Genomic DNA, 12,884 nt, shown 5'->3' with positions numbered 1-12,884 from the left:
CAATTCATGTTAGCAACTGAAACAAAACAAAATAACATTACTCGAAAACTAAATGAAAATTAAACGAAACAAAATGGCATTATATGTACTTTTAGAAAACAAAAAAACGTTTTTGTTTCTCAAATTAGTTGCATTTTATCAAACCTACAAATGTGTCAGATCCTTTTGCCGGACACTATGGGTTGCAAAAGACAAATGTCATGAGACATAGCAACCTCACTGACGGCAAAGGCTTGTGTGTGATTGGCAACGTAGCAAATGTTTTTTCATCAGGGTCCATAATAAAGGTTGCAAAGGGTTGCAATGACGTTTGACAGACATTCACATACTACTTTAATGATCACTAAGTTTTTCTTGAGGCCCTAAAACTTTTAATTTGTTACAAATGCCTCTGGGACATGAAAAATTGTTTGCAACCATGAAAACTGCCTAACATCTTTGCAACCTCTTGCAACGTTTAACGAACCGTGATGAAAAATCAACATTCACTACATGCGCACACATTTGCAAACGTTCGCCACTCAGTGAGATACGGACTTTAGAGACAATGTGAATGTTGAAGAAAGTGTTCATGAAAGAGATAGTTAGTGGATATTTTGACCGTATTTTGAAGATAAAGAACTACTGGCCACTCTTTTGTACAGTGGCTTGGAAAAGAATTGTTAGTTTTTGACCTTTTGCCACATTTCAGGCTTCAGAGATTTAAAATTAGAATTTTTATTGTTAAGAATTAACAAGTGGGATACAATATATATGATACTTTAAACTTTGTCACTGTGCTGGTGCTAATTTATTGCCAATGTGGCAACGTAAACAGGAATGGTCACATGACATCCAGATCTCTATACAACATTAATATGAGCCACAAAATAAGCAATCGAGTGGAGATGACGATGCCTTTTTTTTTACATTTGCGCTGCCTGCTGATTTTTGCACAGGATAGATGAAAAGTAGGAGGTAATCATAGACCCAAGTATAAAAGGACTTATGAAAATAGACCATCTTCACCTGAAGCCCCATCCATCAAGAGCACTGGCAAAGACCACATTTCCTTGGTCAGGAGAGAAATAGAGATGAGAGTCATCAGCCTCCTCCAGCCCTGCACTCCAGTCATACACTTGGTCTCCGAGTGGGGTCTCACACCCTTGCTCCTCTTTTGTTTTCTCTGCTTGCTTCTCCATCACTCTGGATGTGAACAAGGTTCCCGTGATCGCATTCACCTAAAATATAATGGATGGATGGATGGATGGATGGATGGATGGATGGATGGATGGATGGATGGATGGATGGATGGATGGATGGATGGATGGCAGATAAAAGATAATAGATGATGGATAAAAAAATAGAGATAGAGATGGCAAGAGAAAGACAGACAGAGAGAGGTAGAGATATAGAGAGAGCGAGAGGGAGAGCGAGTGTGCGAGAGAAAGGATAAAGATAAAGAGAAAGAGGGAGAGGGAGAGAGAAAGATGAACGGATGATGTATAGATGATAGATGAATGGAGGAATAGATAAACAGATAAACAAACATGGCACCACAATATTGTAGTTGGAATGTTTTTAAAGGCTACAAGGGTGTACGTAAGACAATTACTAGAGTTTCACCTGTTCCATAATCTTTTGCAAGTGGGCATAAGCTTCTTGAGGGGTAAACTTGAGCTCCACGATAAGTCGGTCGATTTTATTAATGACCAGAACGGGCCTGATGTTCTCCAACCAAGCCTGTCGCAGTACGACCTGCGTCTATCATGACAATCAGATAAAACATATTTTGAGAACATGAAAAGCAAGCAATACAAGCAATATGCATGTTCCCTTGTTAGTATGACATTTTATGGATTTTCATTTTGAAATAATTTCCAAAGGCTTCTTTGCGTTTGCTGCTATTGTTCAATTGTTAAATGTTTATCAAGTAAAACATATTTAGTTTTACATCCCACTCTTTTATGCAACCTGTTATTTGTTGAAGCAATATCCTGTTTAAGAGGTAGCTGAGCTTATTTAAAGTGTGCCGCTAATTAGAAATAGTGAATAAAATGATCATATTATGACAAAATGTCAGTTGGATGCTGGTGGTGAAGGATGGCGCCGTCGTCAGAGTGGCAGCATCCCAAAAGTGCTTTCCCCTTCTTTCTCTTTGTCTGTAACGTGGAGTTCACCCGCAGAAGATATGTGGCCACAGTCAGCCATCCACTCGACAACGTCGGTGCCTTCTACCGCACCTCGGGGTGTGCAGATAAGCTCGGCATGGGAGGATATTTTTCCCGTGCCTGGCCCTGGCAGTCGGGATGGCTGAGTGCGTCGGTCGGGATCGGCGTGACATCCGGCCAGTGCTGACCGGGTCCGGCTACCGCGCATTGGCCTCACACCATCTTTCTTTCAGTCAAATTGCAGAGCCCCACACAAGATATGAATATAGACCACATCTATTACCAAATGAATAGTAATAGTAATAAATCCTAAAATTTCCAATGCCAGTGAGGTTGGTAAGTCAGGAAGAAAATTAGCAGCAAGCAATAACCCCCCATGCTCTTTTGAGCACGCACCAACATTTTAATGTGTACCCCTGGCTATATGCATTACTTTAGTTTAGTGCATGAAAAGCTTTCGCAGACCATGACTGCCCTCAGTTCTAAGGGTGCCAAATTGGTTACTTCTTTACCAGATCAAGTCACCACCAAGCCCCGTGAATTACTGAAATACCAAATGAAAATTTACCAAATGCTGAAATGAGGGGATTGGTAATGGCAGTTCAGGCTCTGGGTATTCGTACAATTTCAGAATATATTCTCAAAATGTTTGTTGGATTCATAATCATTTCACCGGAAAACTATTTAGTGGTTTCACTATATCTGTGATGCCAACCCTTCTTCAAAATGATTAGAGAATACAGTAAACAAGATCAAGGCCTAGAGTGAAGCAGGAAGACAACAACAACAACAAAAATAAATCAGAATTATTTGGTGCTTCATCGCAAAACATACCTGTGGGCAGACTCCCTCTACAGCATCAACAACAACAATGGCACCATCACACAGGCGGACAGCAGTGGAAACTTCAGAGGAGAAGTCAACGTGCCCCGGAGAGTCAATCAAATTCAGTAAGAAATCTTCATCACCTGATGAGGGGGTGGAAGATAGTTACAGTACAGTCACAAATATAGTTAATCTTTACCGTTTTTTGTCAATTTTTCATGATGATAATGCGATGGTGGTGATCAAAACATGGATGTTTGATAGGAGGAAATGCTAGTACCTTATTTTCCGCACCATAAGGCGCACCTAAAAACCTATAATTTTCTCAAAAAACAAAAATGCGCCTTTTAATAAGGCACAAAAGTGCACCTTTTGTGTGGACCGAATTCCAAAATCTGTAAAGTTGTTTTGTGTGGCTTCCTTAATATACGGGCCTAATATGTAGACACGATGAACCAGAGGACATTACGTTTTACGTAGATCGGGCAAAAAAACAGAGGACTGTATGTAACACGTAGTGTACGTACCTCCGCCGCCATTGATAAATAAATACTATCGTTTGTGCAAATCAAAACAACTTAACAGACTTGCACAAACGGTAGTATTTATTTATCAATGGCGGTGGAGGTACGTACTTTGCACAAAACATAGTGTTTATTTACCAATGGCGGCGGAGGTACGTACTCCTCTAAATGTCACGTCCGGTCCTCTGATTGGTTTACCACCACAATCTACGTAAAACGTAGTGTCCTCTGATTGGTTCATCGGGTGCCTGTATGTTACGTCTCTGTGTGGTGGAAGCCACACAAAACAACTTTACAGATTTGCGAAAATGATAGTATTTATTTACCAATGGCGGCAGCGGTAAGTACTCCTCTGTGTGTTACGTTCAGTCCTCTGATTGTTTTTTTGTCCCGATCTACGTATGTAAAGCAATGTCCTGTGATTGGTTTATTGGGTCTTCATATTATGGAAGCCACCCAAAAGAACTTTACAGATTTTGGAATTTGGTCCACACAAAAGGCGCACCTTATTAAAAGGCGCACCATTATTTTTTGAGAAAATCAAAGGCTTTAAAGTGCGCCTTATGGTGCGAAAAATACAGTACTTATTTTAATCGGTCATGTACAAATAAATAAAAAAAAGTTATGTGATCTATTTTTGAATTCTATCTTGAATTGAAAATGAACCGATGAGGAAAATTTAAGACTTTCTGTAATTTATACGTGGGGAAATTTGCAAAATTGCAGGATGGTCAAAGACTCACTAACTGACTGAAAGACAAACAAGGCAACAAGATCATAATTAACTTTGCCTAGCTTTGGCTCATTTGGCTTCATTACAAATCCAAATTGAAATTCCTCATAGTTTTGTAAAACATCAATACACACGTTTAGCAAATGTTTTCACAAGGATCTTTCACAAACAAAGGCATTATATACCATGGTATTTTAATTTATTCTAAAATTGGATTGATGCTGAATCTTACCCTCTTGGAAATGAAGAGAGATGGCACTGGACTTCATGGTGATTCCTCTGATTTGCTCATCCTCTCTGCTGTCCAGATACCTTAGCTGTAAGATCAGCACCAGAAAAAACATGATTGGGAAACAGAAAGGAAGTAAAATTAATTAATTCCAAACTAAGCAGCTGAGTGTAGTGCGAGAGATCAGGGGTGCAGTGGGAACTTTTCCAACTTCACTTAATTTGACTGAAAAGGATTATCAATTACAGATACTGTATATATTTGTTTATCTATAGCAGCAACATATAGTGAAAAGCAGAATAAAATAATGTTCTGTTGCATTGCAGAAGGTACCGTATTTTCACGTTTATTAGGCGCGGATAAAAGTCTTAGATTTTCTTCAAAATGTGCGGCACACCCTATTTATTATGCAGTGGTCCCGATGTGTGTTGTTGTATGGCGGACGTATTAAAGAGCGCCATGAGAACGTTAGAGGGAGAATTGTGGGCCTGGATTTGCAGTATGAATTAATTTAAATTTGGTCTGCACCAGTTTTGTTTCTTATATTTTTTGCGGGAGCTTGAAGCAATGTATAAGGTACCATCTTTAAAAGGGGAGATGTTAGATGGAGTGGAATACAATGGTATGCCCCAGCGGTACTGCTGTGTTACGTCATGACGCACGGGCATCGGCGCAATACAGTCACACACTTGAGCACTCGCTTTCATCCTCTGTCTCATAATTATCTATACATATACACACAAACATATGTAAGGAGACCAGGTGGTTTTTTCCACGCATCACCATCGCTGTTGATCTGTGACTATGCGTGCCCATCTCACAGCCGATGTGAAAAAACAAGTGAAGCAAATGAATGCCGAGCTTGCTAACATGCTAACATGTTTGCTGGCACTGTTGTTCGAGCTTTCGTAAAAGCCGGCATCATATCCAAGGAGCCACACGGCACGGAAAGTGACTCTGCCAGTGAAGAAAGTGAACCTGGCACGTCTGTTGGAGATTTAGCGCTGCTGTTCAATTCGGAAACAGAGGATGAAGACTTCGATGGGTTTAATTGATGACCATTACCGGTAATAAAAATGTGAATACCAAATTCAGTTTTGCTCCCGCTTCATTTTTAAATACACACACTTGTATGCTTGTGTGTGTGTGGTTATTGTTGCCATGAGAAACGTTTACAGGGGAAGTGTGGGCGTGGATTTGCAGTGCACCCAGTGTGTGTGTGTGTATGTGCTGTTGTCACAGCCGATGTGAAAAAACAATCGACGCAATGAATGCCGAGCTTGCTGTCATTCCGGGAGGCACGACAAAGGAACTCCAACCGCTGGACATCGGTGTGAACCGGCCGTTCAAAGTAAACATGTAAAACAAGTAAAGCTAACATGTCTGCTGGAACCGTGTGTGCATGCGCCTTTGTTGTCTGTGTGGATGGCTCTTAACCTATTGTAGGAGTAGCCTTCAAACTCAAAGCTTCCCAGATCTCCTCTGGGTCCAGTTCTTCCCAGCAGAAGGGAATTTGATCTGATGTAGTCTACACAGTCCTCCCGGCTCTGGGTTCTGGCATCTATGGGTCTCTCATTGGCAAGGTTAGCGGCCATGTAAAGAAAGGTTTGGAACTCACTCCATGTAAAGCATCCATTTCCTCCCAGGTTTTGCAGAGCACGTTTCACTGTCGGAACAGCAGCCTCTGCAGCTCCATTCCTGTGAGGGGAATCAGCTGAGTGAATTTTCCAACTCCATTCTGTTCCATATTTGGAGGCTTTATTTTCAACTTCAGAATTTTTCAGCTGGTCCAGAAAGAGGTAGAGCTCTCTAAGGGCAGGTCTGACTCCCACAAAGTTCTTTCCTGGGTCTGACCACAGCTTCTTTGGATGCCCTCTCAGAGCTGTGAATCTGTTGTAGGCCAGCAGGAAACCTTCAGATGACTGGTCTCTGACAACATTGGGGTGAAGAGCCCAGGATGCCATACAGGAGAAGACAATTCCCCATACCTTGAGCCTTACTCTCTTCCTCACTTCATCCTTCACTTCATAAGGTCCAAATAAATCCACTGTTGAGTATTCAAATGGTTTGGATGGTGTTATCCGTTCCATTGGAAGGTCACTCATGATCTGCTTACATGTTCTGGCTCTGGCCTTTCTGCATGTCACACAGCTGTCAACAACTTTCTGAGCTAATTTTCAGCCTTTTATTATTCATGCCTTCTTTCTCGTCTGAAGGAGTGTACCTGCAATTTCTTCATGATTTTTCTTGTGGGCTTCTTGAGCTAGAAGTGTGGATATCAATGCATCATAAGGTAATATTGGTACAGTGTTTTTTTCATCATTAAAGAGCTGAAATCTTCCTTCACAGACTAAGAGTCCAGTCTTTGCATCTCTGAATATGCCAAGTCTGTTGAGGGTGGTGTCTTGAAAAGCTGCACCTTCTTGGGCTGCGAGGAAGAGATCTCTTTGTGCAGCTTCACCTTCACCAATGGTAAGTATAGCTTGTTTAGCTCTGGATTTTATCTCTGCTGAAGAAAGTTTCTCCCACTTTGGTTTACTTGAAGCCAGTGGCGTAGCCAAGCCGGGGCGGCGCCCCGGTTAGGACTCCCTGCGCCCCGGTTGAAAATAAATCGAGCTTTTTCGATTCTTCATTTTCATGCCGTTTTTTTCTTTCGGTCTTGCGCGAATGTGCTTGCGCTATTCTATGTGCGCGATGTTATCCATTCACCGTTTGCCTCCCGGACCCGGATGTTGTTTTAGCGATCAGCGAACGGCGTGGGTGATGTTCGATTTTTTTTCCTGTGGGCGCGCGCCCCTACTGGAAAAATTCCTGGCTACGCCACTGCTTGAAGCTGTGGCTGAGCTCTTTGACAGGACAATTTTCCACTTCATTTCAGCTCTCCATACCCAGGCAACGACTCTGATCAACTTGGTTAAGCTGCTGAACTGAGTTCTCTCACTGCAAAACCAGCTGGTGGTCTTCGGACTTGAATCTTAGATCCTTCTCCATCTGAGCTTTTCAGTATGGCGTCACTCCTCGCTGCTGCTGTAGGATCTGGGACAGTACTAACAGATGGCACATCACCCTGTCCTGTCTTAACTTGTGACCTGGTCAGTGCTGCTGAGAAGGACTTCCTTTGGAGTCTATCTATGCCTTCCTTGGCATAGGCTGCGACTTCTTTGGCATATTTCTTTGGCCACTCTTCTCCAGGTTGCTTTAGAAACTTGGGTCCAGTCTGCCACAGAGTTCTCTTGGAGGTCCTCTGGAGCTGCACCTCTTGTCATGACGTCTGCAACATTGAAGTCCCCTGGGATCCACCACCAGTCATCAATTGATGAGGATTTCTGGATTTCTCCAACTCTCTTCGCGAAAAAGGTTTGCTACCCATAGCTGTTTCTTTGGATTGCGCCCAATACAGTTTGACTGTCCAGCAGATGGAGCCATTTCTCAATCTCCATCTGACTGTTTTTCAATATATTTTCTAAGGCGAACTGCATAGACTGCACCACAGATCTCAGCCTTGACTGGTTCCCCCTTCTGATCAAGTGGTGTAAGCTTTGCTTTGGACTCAACCGGCTGGACGTCGGTCGACTGCAGGAGCCTGGCGTGGCAGACGCATATGCCGGGAACTTGGCTGGGAGGCTTGGTGGGCTGGGCGCAACGGAGAACCTGCAGGCACTGTGGGAGGGCTTCAGAGACGCAATCCTGGCGGCTACCAGCGATAGCATTCCAGAGATCCCTAGGAATCGTCGGACTGCCCTTTCCCAGGAGACGGTGGACATAATCGACGAGTGCCGCAAGGCAAGACTCGATGGGAGAACCGGTCGCTACAGGGAACTGAGGCGAGAAACCATTCCAGCTGCTGGTCGGGACCATGAGGGTCGGGTTTGAGATCTCTGTGAGGCGGTCGAGGGTCACTTGGGTAAAAGTGACGCTCGCCTGTCTTACAAGGTGATTCAAGAACTCCGTTCGTGCGGGCCCCGCCCGCGCAGCTTCACGGTCCTACCGGCTGATGGCAGTGTCCTATCGGAAGAAGATGGTCTGAAGCGCTCGGCCGAGTACATCGAGGAGTTGTAACGGGCTGAACCTCCACGCTGCGAGCTCTCTGCTGTGGGCATCCAGAACCTAGTGCCTAACCCACCCCTCAGCATTGATGCGCCTACCCTTGAGGAAGTCCGAAAGGCTCTAGGCCAGCTGAGGGATGGAAAGGCTCCGGGAATCTGCGGTGTCTGTGCAGAGATGCTCAAAGCTGGAGGGGATACCGCCCTCTGATAGTTGCACATGCTGATTTGCTCCGTATGGGGCTCGGGGCTCATCCCAACCGACTGGAAAAGGGGCGTTGTCGTCCCTATCTGGAAGGGGAAGGGTGAGATCCGGGAGTGTAACAACCACCGAGGGGTTACCCTTCTCTCGGTGCCAGGCAAAGTCTTCACTCGGGTACTTCTAAACAGGCTACGTCAGCAGGTCTTAGACCACCAGCGCCCTGAGCAGTCCGGTTTCACACCAAAAAGATCAACCTCCTCGCGCTTTGTGTCCTCACCGAGCACTTTCGAGAATTCGATAGAAAGCTGCTTGCAGCCTATATTGATTTCAAGAAGGCATTCGACTCGGTCAGTAGAGATGCTCTGTGGAGACTTCTGGGGCTACGCGGGATCCCCCCGCAGCTTGTCCATCTCATCTCGGCTCTATACTCCGACACAGAAAGTGCTGTTAAGTACAGAGGCACCACCTCTGACTTCTTTCCAGTCAATACTGGGGTGAGGCAGGGGTGCGTACTAGCCCCATCACTTTTCAGCACTTGTATGGACTGGATTGTGGGCCGCGTTGTAGACAGGACGGGCTGCTGGGCGTCGTTCGGCAATGTTCGGATCACTGATCCGGACTTTGCTGACGACGCTGTGATCTTTGCGGAGACCCTAGACGTCTTGACCGAAGCACTTGAAGCGCTGAGCAAGGAGACGGAGCCGCTGGGACTGCGCGTCTCCTGGATCAAGACGAAGAACCAGGTCTTCGGTGACTTTCTGAACGCTGCTATCGAGTCAGCCGATGTGGCGAGCAAGAAGGTGGAGATCGTAGACAAGTTCACTTATCTTGGCAGCGTGGTTCACCGCTCCGCTTCGTGTGCGGCTGAGGTCGCTCGTCGGCTTGGTCTTGCGCATGGAGCGATGGGCTCGCTAAATGGGACTGTTTGGCGCTCCCGATATCTGAGCACGTTGACAAAGGTTCGAGTCTTTCGCTCGCTGGTCATGCCCGTCCTGCTTTACTCTTGTGAAGCATGGACACTGACTGGCGGGCAAAGGCGAAGACTGAACACCTTTGTGTGCACTTCCCTCTGTCGCATCCTCGGGATCCACTGGCGAGACCATGTGTCAAACCAGACGGTTCTCGAGCGAGCGAGGATGGAGTGCATCAACTGCCAGATATGGGAGCGACAGCTGCACTTCTACGGCCACGTGGTACGCTACCCGCCCTCGGATCCAGCTAACAGGATTCTGTCCGCTCCGGACCCGAGGGGGTGGGTAGCGCCCAGTAGGGCGACCGCATGTGCGGTGGTTGGAGCAGCTCGGGAAGCGTCTTGAGATTGTGGGGGTGTTGGGCCGGGCGGGCCCGCGGTCCTACGCCGTAAGGTCACCGATGGAGTGGAGCAAGAACGTGAGCGCAGCGAAGCGTCACCGCGTCGACTGCCCCCATACCTGACCTGACCTAACCTGAAATGTACGATTACTTTAGGGGAAAAACTGAAGAGACAAAAGTTATTTTTTAAGTTCAATTGTCAGTGACAAACACACTTTTTTCTAAACTATTTTATTTAAACTGTCACTTTGTGTTAATTTGATTACGGTATTTTCCAGACCATAAGCCTCACCCGCTAAAATTTGGGGTTAAATCTTTTGTTCATATACCGTATTTTTCGGACTATAAGTCGCGTTTTTTTCCATAGTTTGGGGGGGGCGACTTAGACTGAGGCGCAACTTGTGAATTTTTTCACAAATTTTCAAAATTAAAAAAAAAAAAGAAATAAAAGTTAAACCGCGATAAACGAACCGCGATGTAGCAAGGGATTACTGTAATTTGAATTTCAAGTGACGTCAGCAGCGCGGCGCAGCGGTTGTTTACATAAAGGACAAAGATTTGATCACGGGATGACGAAGGGCCCCACGTACTACCGGCATCATTAGCGGCTTTGTTTGTAAGTGACACGGAGGACGAAGAGTTTGAGGGATATAATGATTTGGAGTGACACAGAAGATTTGAAAAACTATTATGGCTTTTACGCACGCCCGGTCCTACTCTACGGATCTCTCTTTCACCTCCGTGGATGGAAGTCGGGGGCCGGCGCTCAGCCGGGTGGCTGTCCGGGGACGGTGGATGGGGCTCGGACATGGCTTTTACGCACGCCCGGTCCTACTCTACGGAGCTCTCTTTCACCTCCGTGGATGGAAGTCGGGGGCCGGCGCTCGGCCGGGTGGCTGTCTGGGGACGGTGGATGGGGCTCAGACATGGCTTTTACGCACGCCCGGTCCTATTGTATTGAGCTCTCTTCCACCTCCGGGGCTGGAAGTGCCACTTCCGGGGATGGAAGTCCACGCCGCCACACGCCTGGAAGTCGAGGCCGGTGCTTGGGGCCGTGTGGTGGTGAACTATTTATGTTATAGTTATTTGACAGTGGCCTAGTGGTAGAGTGTCCGCCCTGAGACTGGAAGGTTGTGGGTTCAAACCCCGGCCGGGTCATACCAAAGACTATAAAAATGGGACCCATTGCCTCCCTGCTTGGCACTCAGCATTAAGGGTTGGAATTGGGGGGTTAGATCAGCAACTGATTCCCGAGCGCGGCACTGCTGCTGCTCACTGCTCCCCTCTCCCCCAGGGGATGGATTAAAATCACACGGGGATGGGTTAAATGCAAATTTCACCACACCCAGGTGTGTGTGTGACAATCATTGGGACTTTAATCTTTATCTTTAATATATTTTATTTCGTGTAGCAACTTGTATATGTTTTTATCGTTACAGTTCAGTAGTTGTTGGCTCGTTGAACTCTTATTTTGTTAAATAAAGAGCCGTTTACCAAACCCACATCTTTCCTGGTACTTTGAAATATTGTTATATACTAGATCTGTGGAATAACGACGAGGCTGACGTCAGCTGCGCTCGCGCGGCGTTATTGACAAAGGACGAGGAATTTGATCGATGGATTTAATGATTTGGAGTGACACAGATGGTTTGATAATATTGTTGTTTATGTGATAGTTATTCTATATATACTTTATATCTCGTTATATGGGTCTGTGGAATATTTAGAATATTTAGACGTCACCGGCGCGGCGCATACGCGGCATCGTTTCCATAAAGGACGATCGATGGATTTAATGAATTGGAGTGACACAGATAGTTTGATAAACGTGTTATTTATGTAATAGTTATTTGAATAACTCTGAATGTTACGTCAGGGTCGTTCTCAGCTCTTCGTTTGTGTTTATGTCACGTTAGCTACCTATCGTTTAGCCTGTTGTTGCTCGTTCATGTCTGTTCTTGGTGTTGGATTTTGTCGAATAAATTTCCCCCAAAAGGCGACTCATACTCCAGAGCGACTTATGTTTTTTTTCACTTTATTGTGCATTTTATGGCTAATGCGACGTATATTCCGGAGCGACTTTTAGTCCGAAAAATACAGTAATTTTTTTTGCATTTATTTTTATTGTTTAATAAATATTTATTCATAAAGTATTTATTTTATTAACATATATAGTTTACACTTATGCACAAACAAACTTGAAAAAAATATTTTATGTAAACGATTGACTTTTATATTACATGTTTTATACATTTCATACTTAATACTCAATTCATTGATTTGTCTGTTCAATAAATGCTAAGTTCAGAAATGTTGTGCACCCACTTATTATTAGAGTGATATTTCAACATGCAAATAAAGCACAAAACCTTTAAGATTTTGGTCCAAACAACTGACCAAAAATATCGGCAGCTCATATCGGTCACCCTCTTAATATCGGTCATGTCTTAATATCGGCCATGTCAATGCACAAACTTTTTTAAATTTGACCCTTGAAGTATGTTGCAGTGGCTCAACACATTCCTTGGTACGCTGCGTTAATCAGCTACCCGCCGCCCGCCCCTTCTTTGAAATTCATTTATCAAGCAGACTTCAATAAAAATGTGGATTTTCAATTTTGCTATTTTCTAGAATTCAAAAATGGAAATTATAATAGTATTGAGAGTGATTTATAATGATACAGTGGTGAAGCCTTACAATAAACCCAAAAAGTACAGAATGTGAAACTGGCTGTGCAATAAATAAGAATGTTGCAAACATTAGGCTCACTGCAGTCAACAATTCATACACAAGTTGTAGCTCGTGCTTGCTACGTGGCTCATATCAGCATCCACATGCTCATACGATAAAAGCAAAATTTTCAAAAT

General features: G+C 44.6%; 1 protein-coding gene and 1 long non-coding RNA gene across 5 annotated transcripts in view; one reads left to right on the top strand and one right to left on the bottom strand.

Moving 5' to 3' along the window:
* LOC119120102 overlaps positions 1-5,555 on the top strand; it is a 19,111-nt gene extending 13,556 nt beyond the window's left edge. The window contains exon 2 of the long non-coding RNA XR_005097451.1: positions 5,216-5,555. This is a non-coding gene — a long non-coding RNA (uncharacterized LOC119120102). The remainder of the gene's footprint in view (positions 1-5,215) is intronic.
* The window catches only part of efl1 (elongation factor like GTPase 1), a 73,037-nt gene that overhangs the window by 55,128 nt on the left and 5,025 nt on the right, over positions 1-12,884 (bottom strand). For 2 of the 4 annotated variants that reach the window (XM_037246644.1, XM_037246645.1), the window contains exons 4-7: positions 4,465-4,549; positions 2,985-3,118; positions 1,606-1,743; positions 1,009-1,220 (exon numbers count right to left, since the gene is read on the bottom strand). In XM_037246644.1, coding sequence (XP_037102539.1) covers positions 1,009-1,220; positions 1,606-1,743; positions 2,985-3,118; positions 4,465-4,549 — 569 coding nt within the window. Of the gene's footprint in view, positions 1-1,008; positions 1,221-1,605; positions 1,744-2,984; positions 3,120-4,464; positions 4,550-12,884 lie in introns of those variants that run through there. The other 2 variants (XM_037246646.1, XM_037246647.1) reach the window with 2 other exon arrangements.

This window comes from Syngnathus acus, chromosome 3, assembly GCF_901709675.1.
Source record: "Syngnathus acus chromosome 3, fSynAcu1.2, whole genome shotgun sequence".
NCBI lineage: Eukaryota > Metazoa > Chordata > Actinopteri > Syngnathiformes > Syngnathidae > Syngnathus > Syngnathus acus.
The sequence above is the reverse complement of the archived record's forward strand: the minus strand, read 5'-3'. Positions and strand labels throughout refer to the sequence as shown.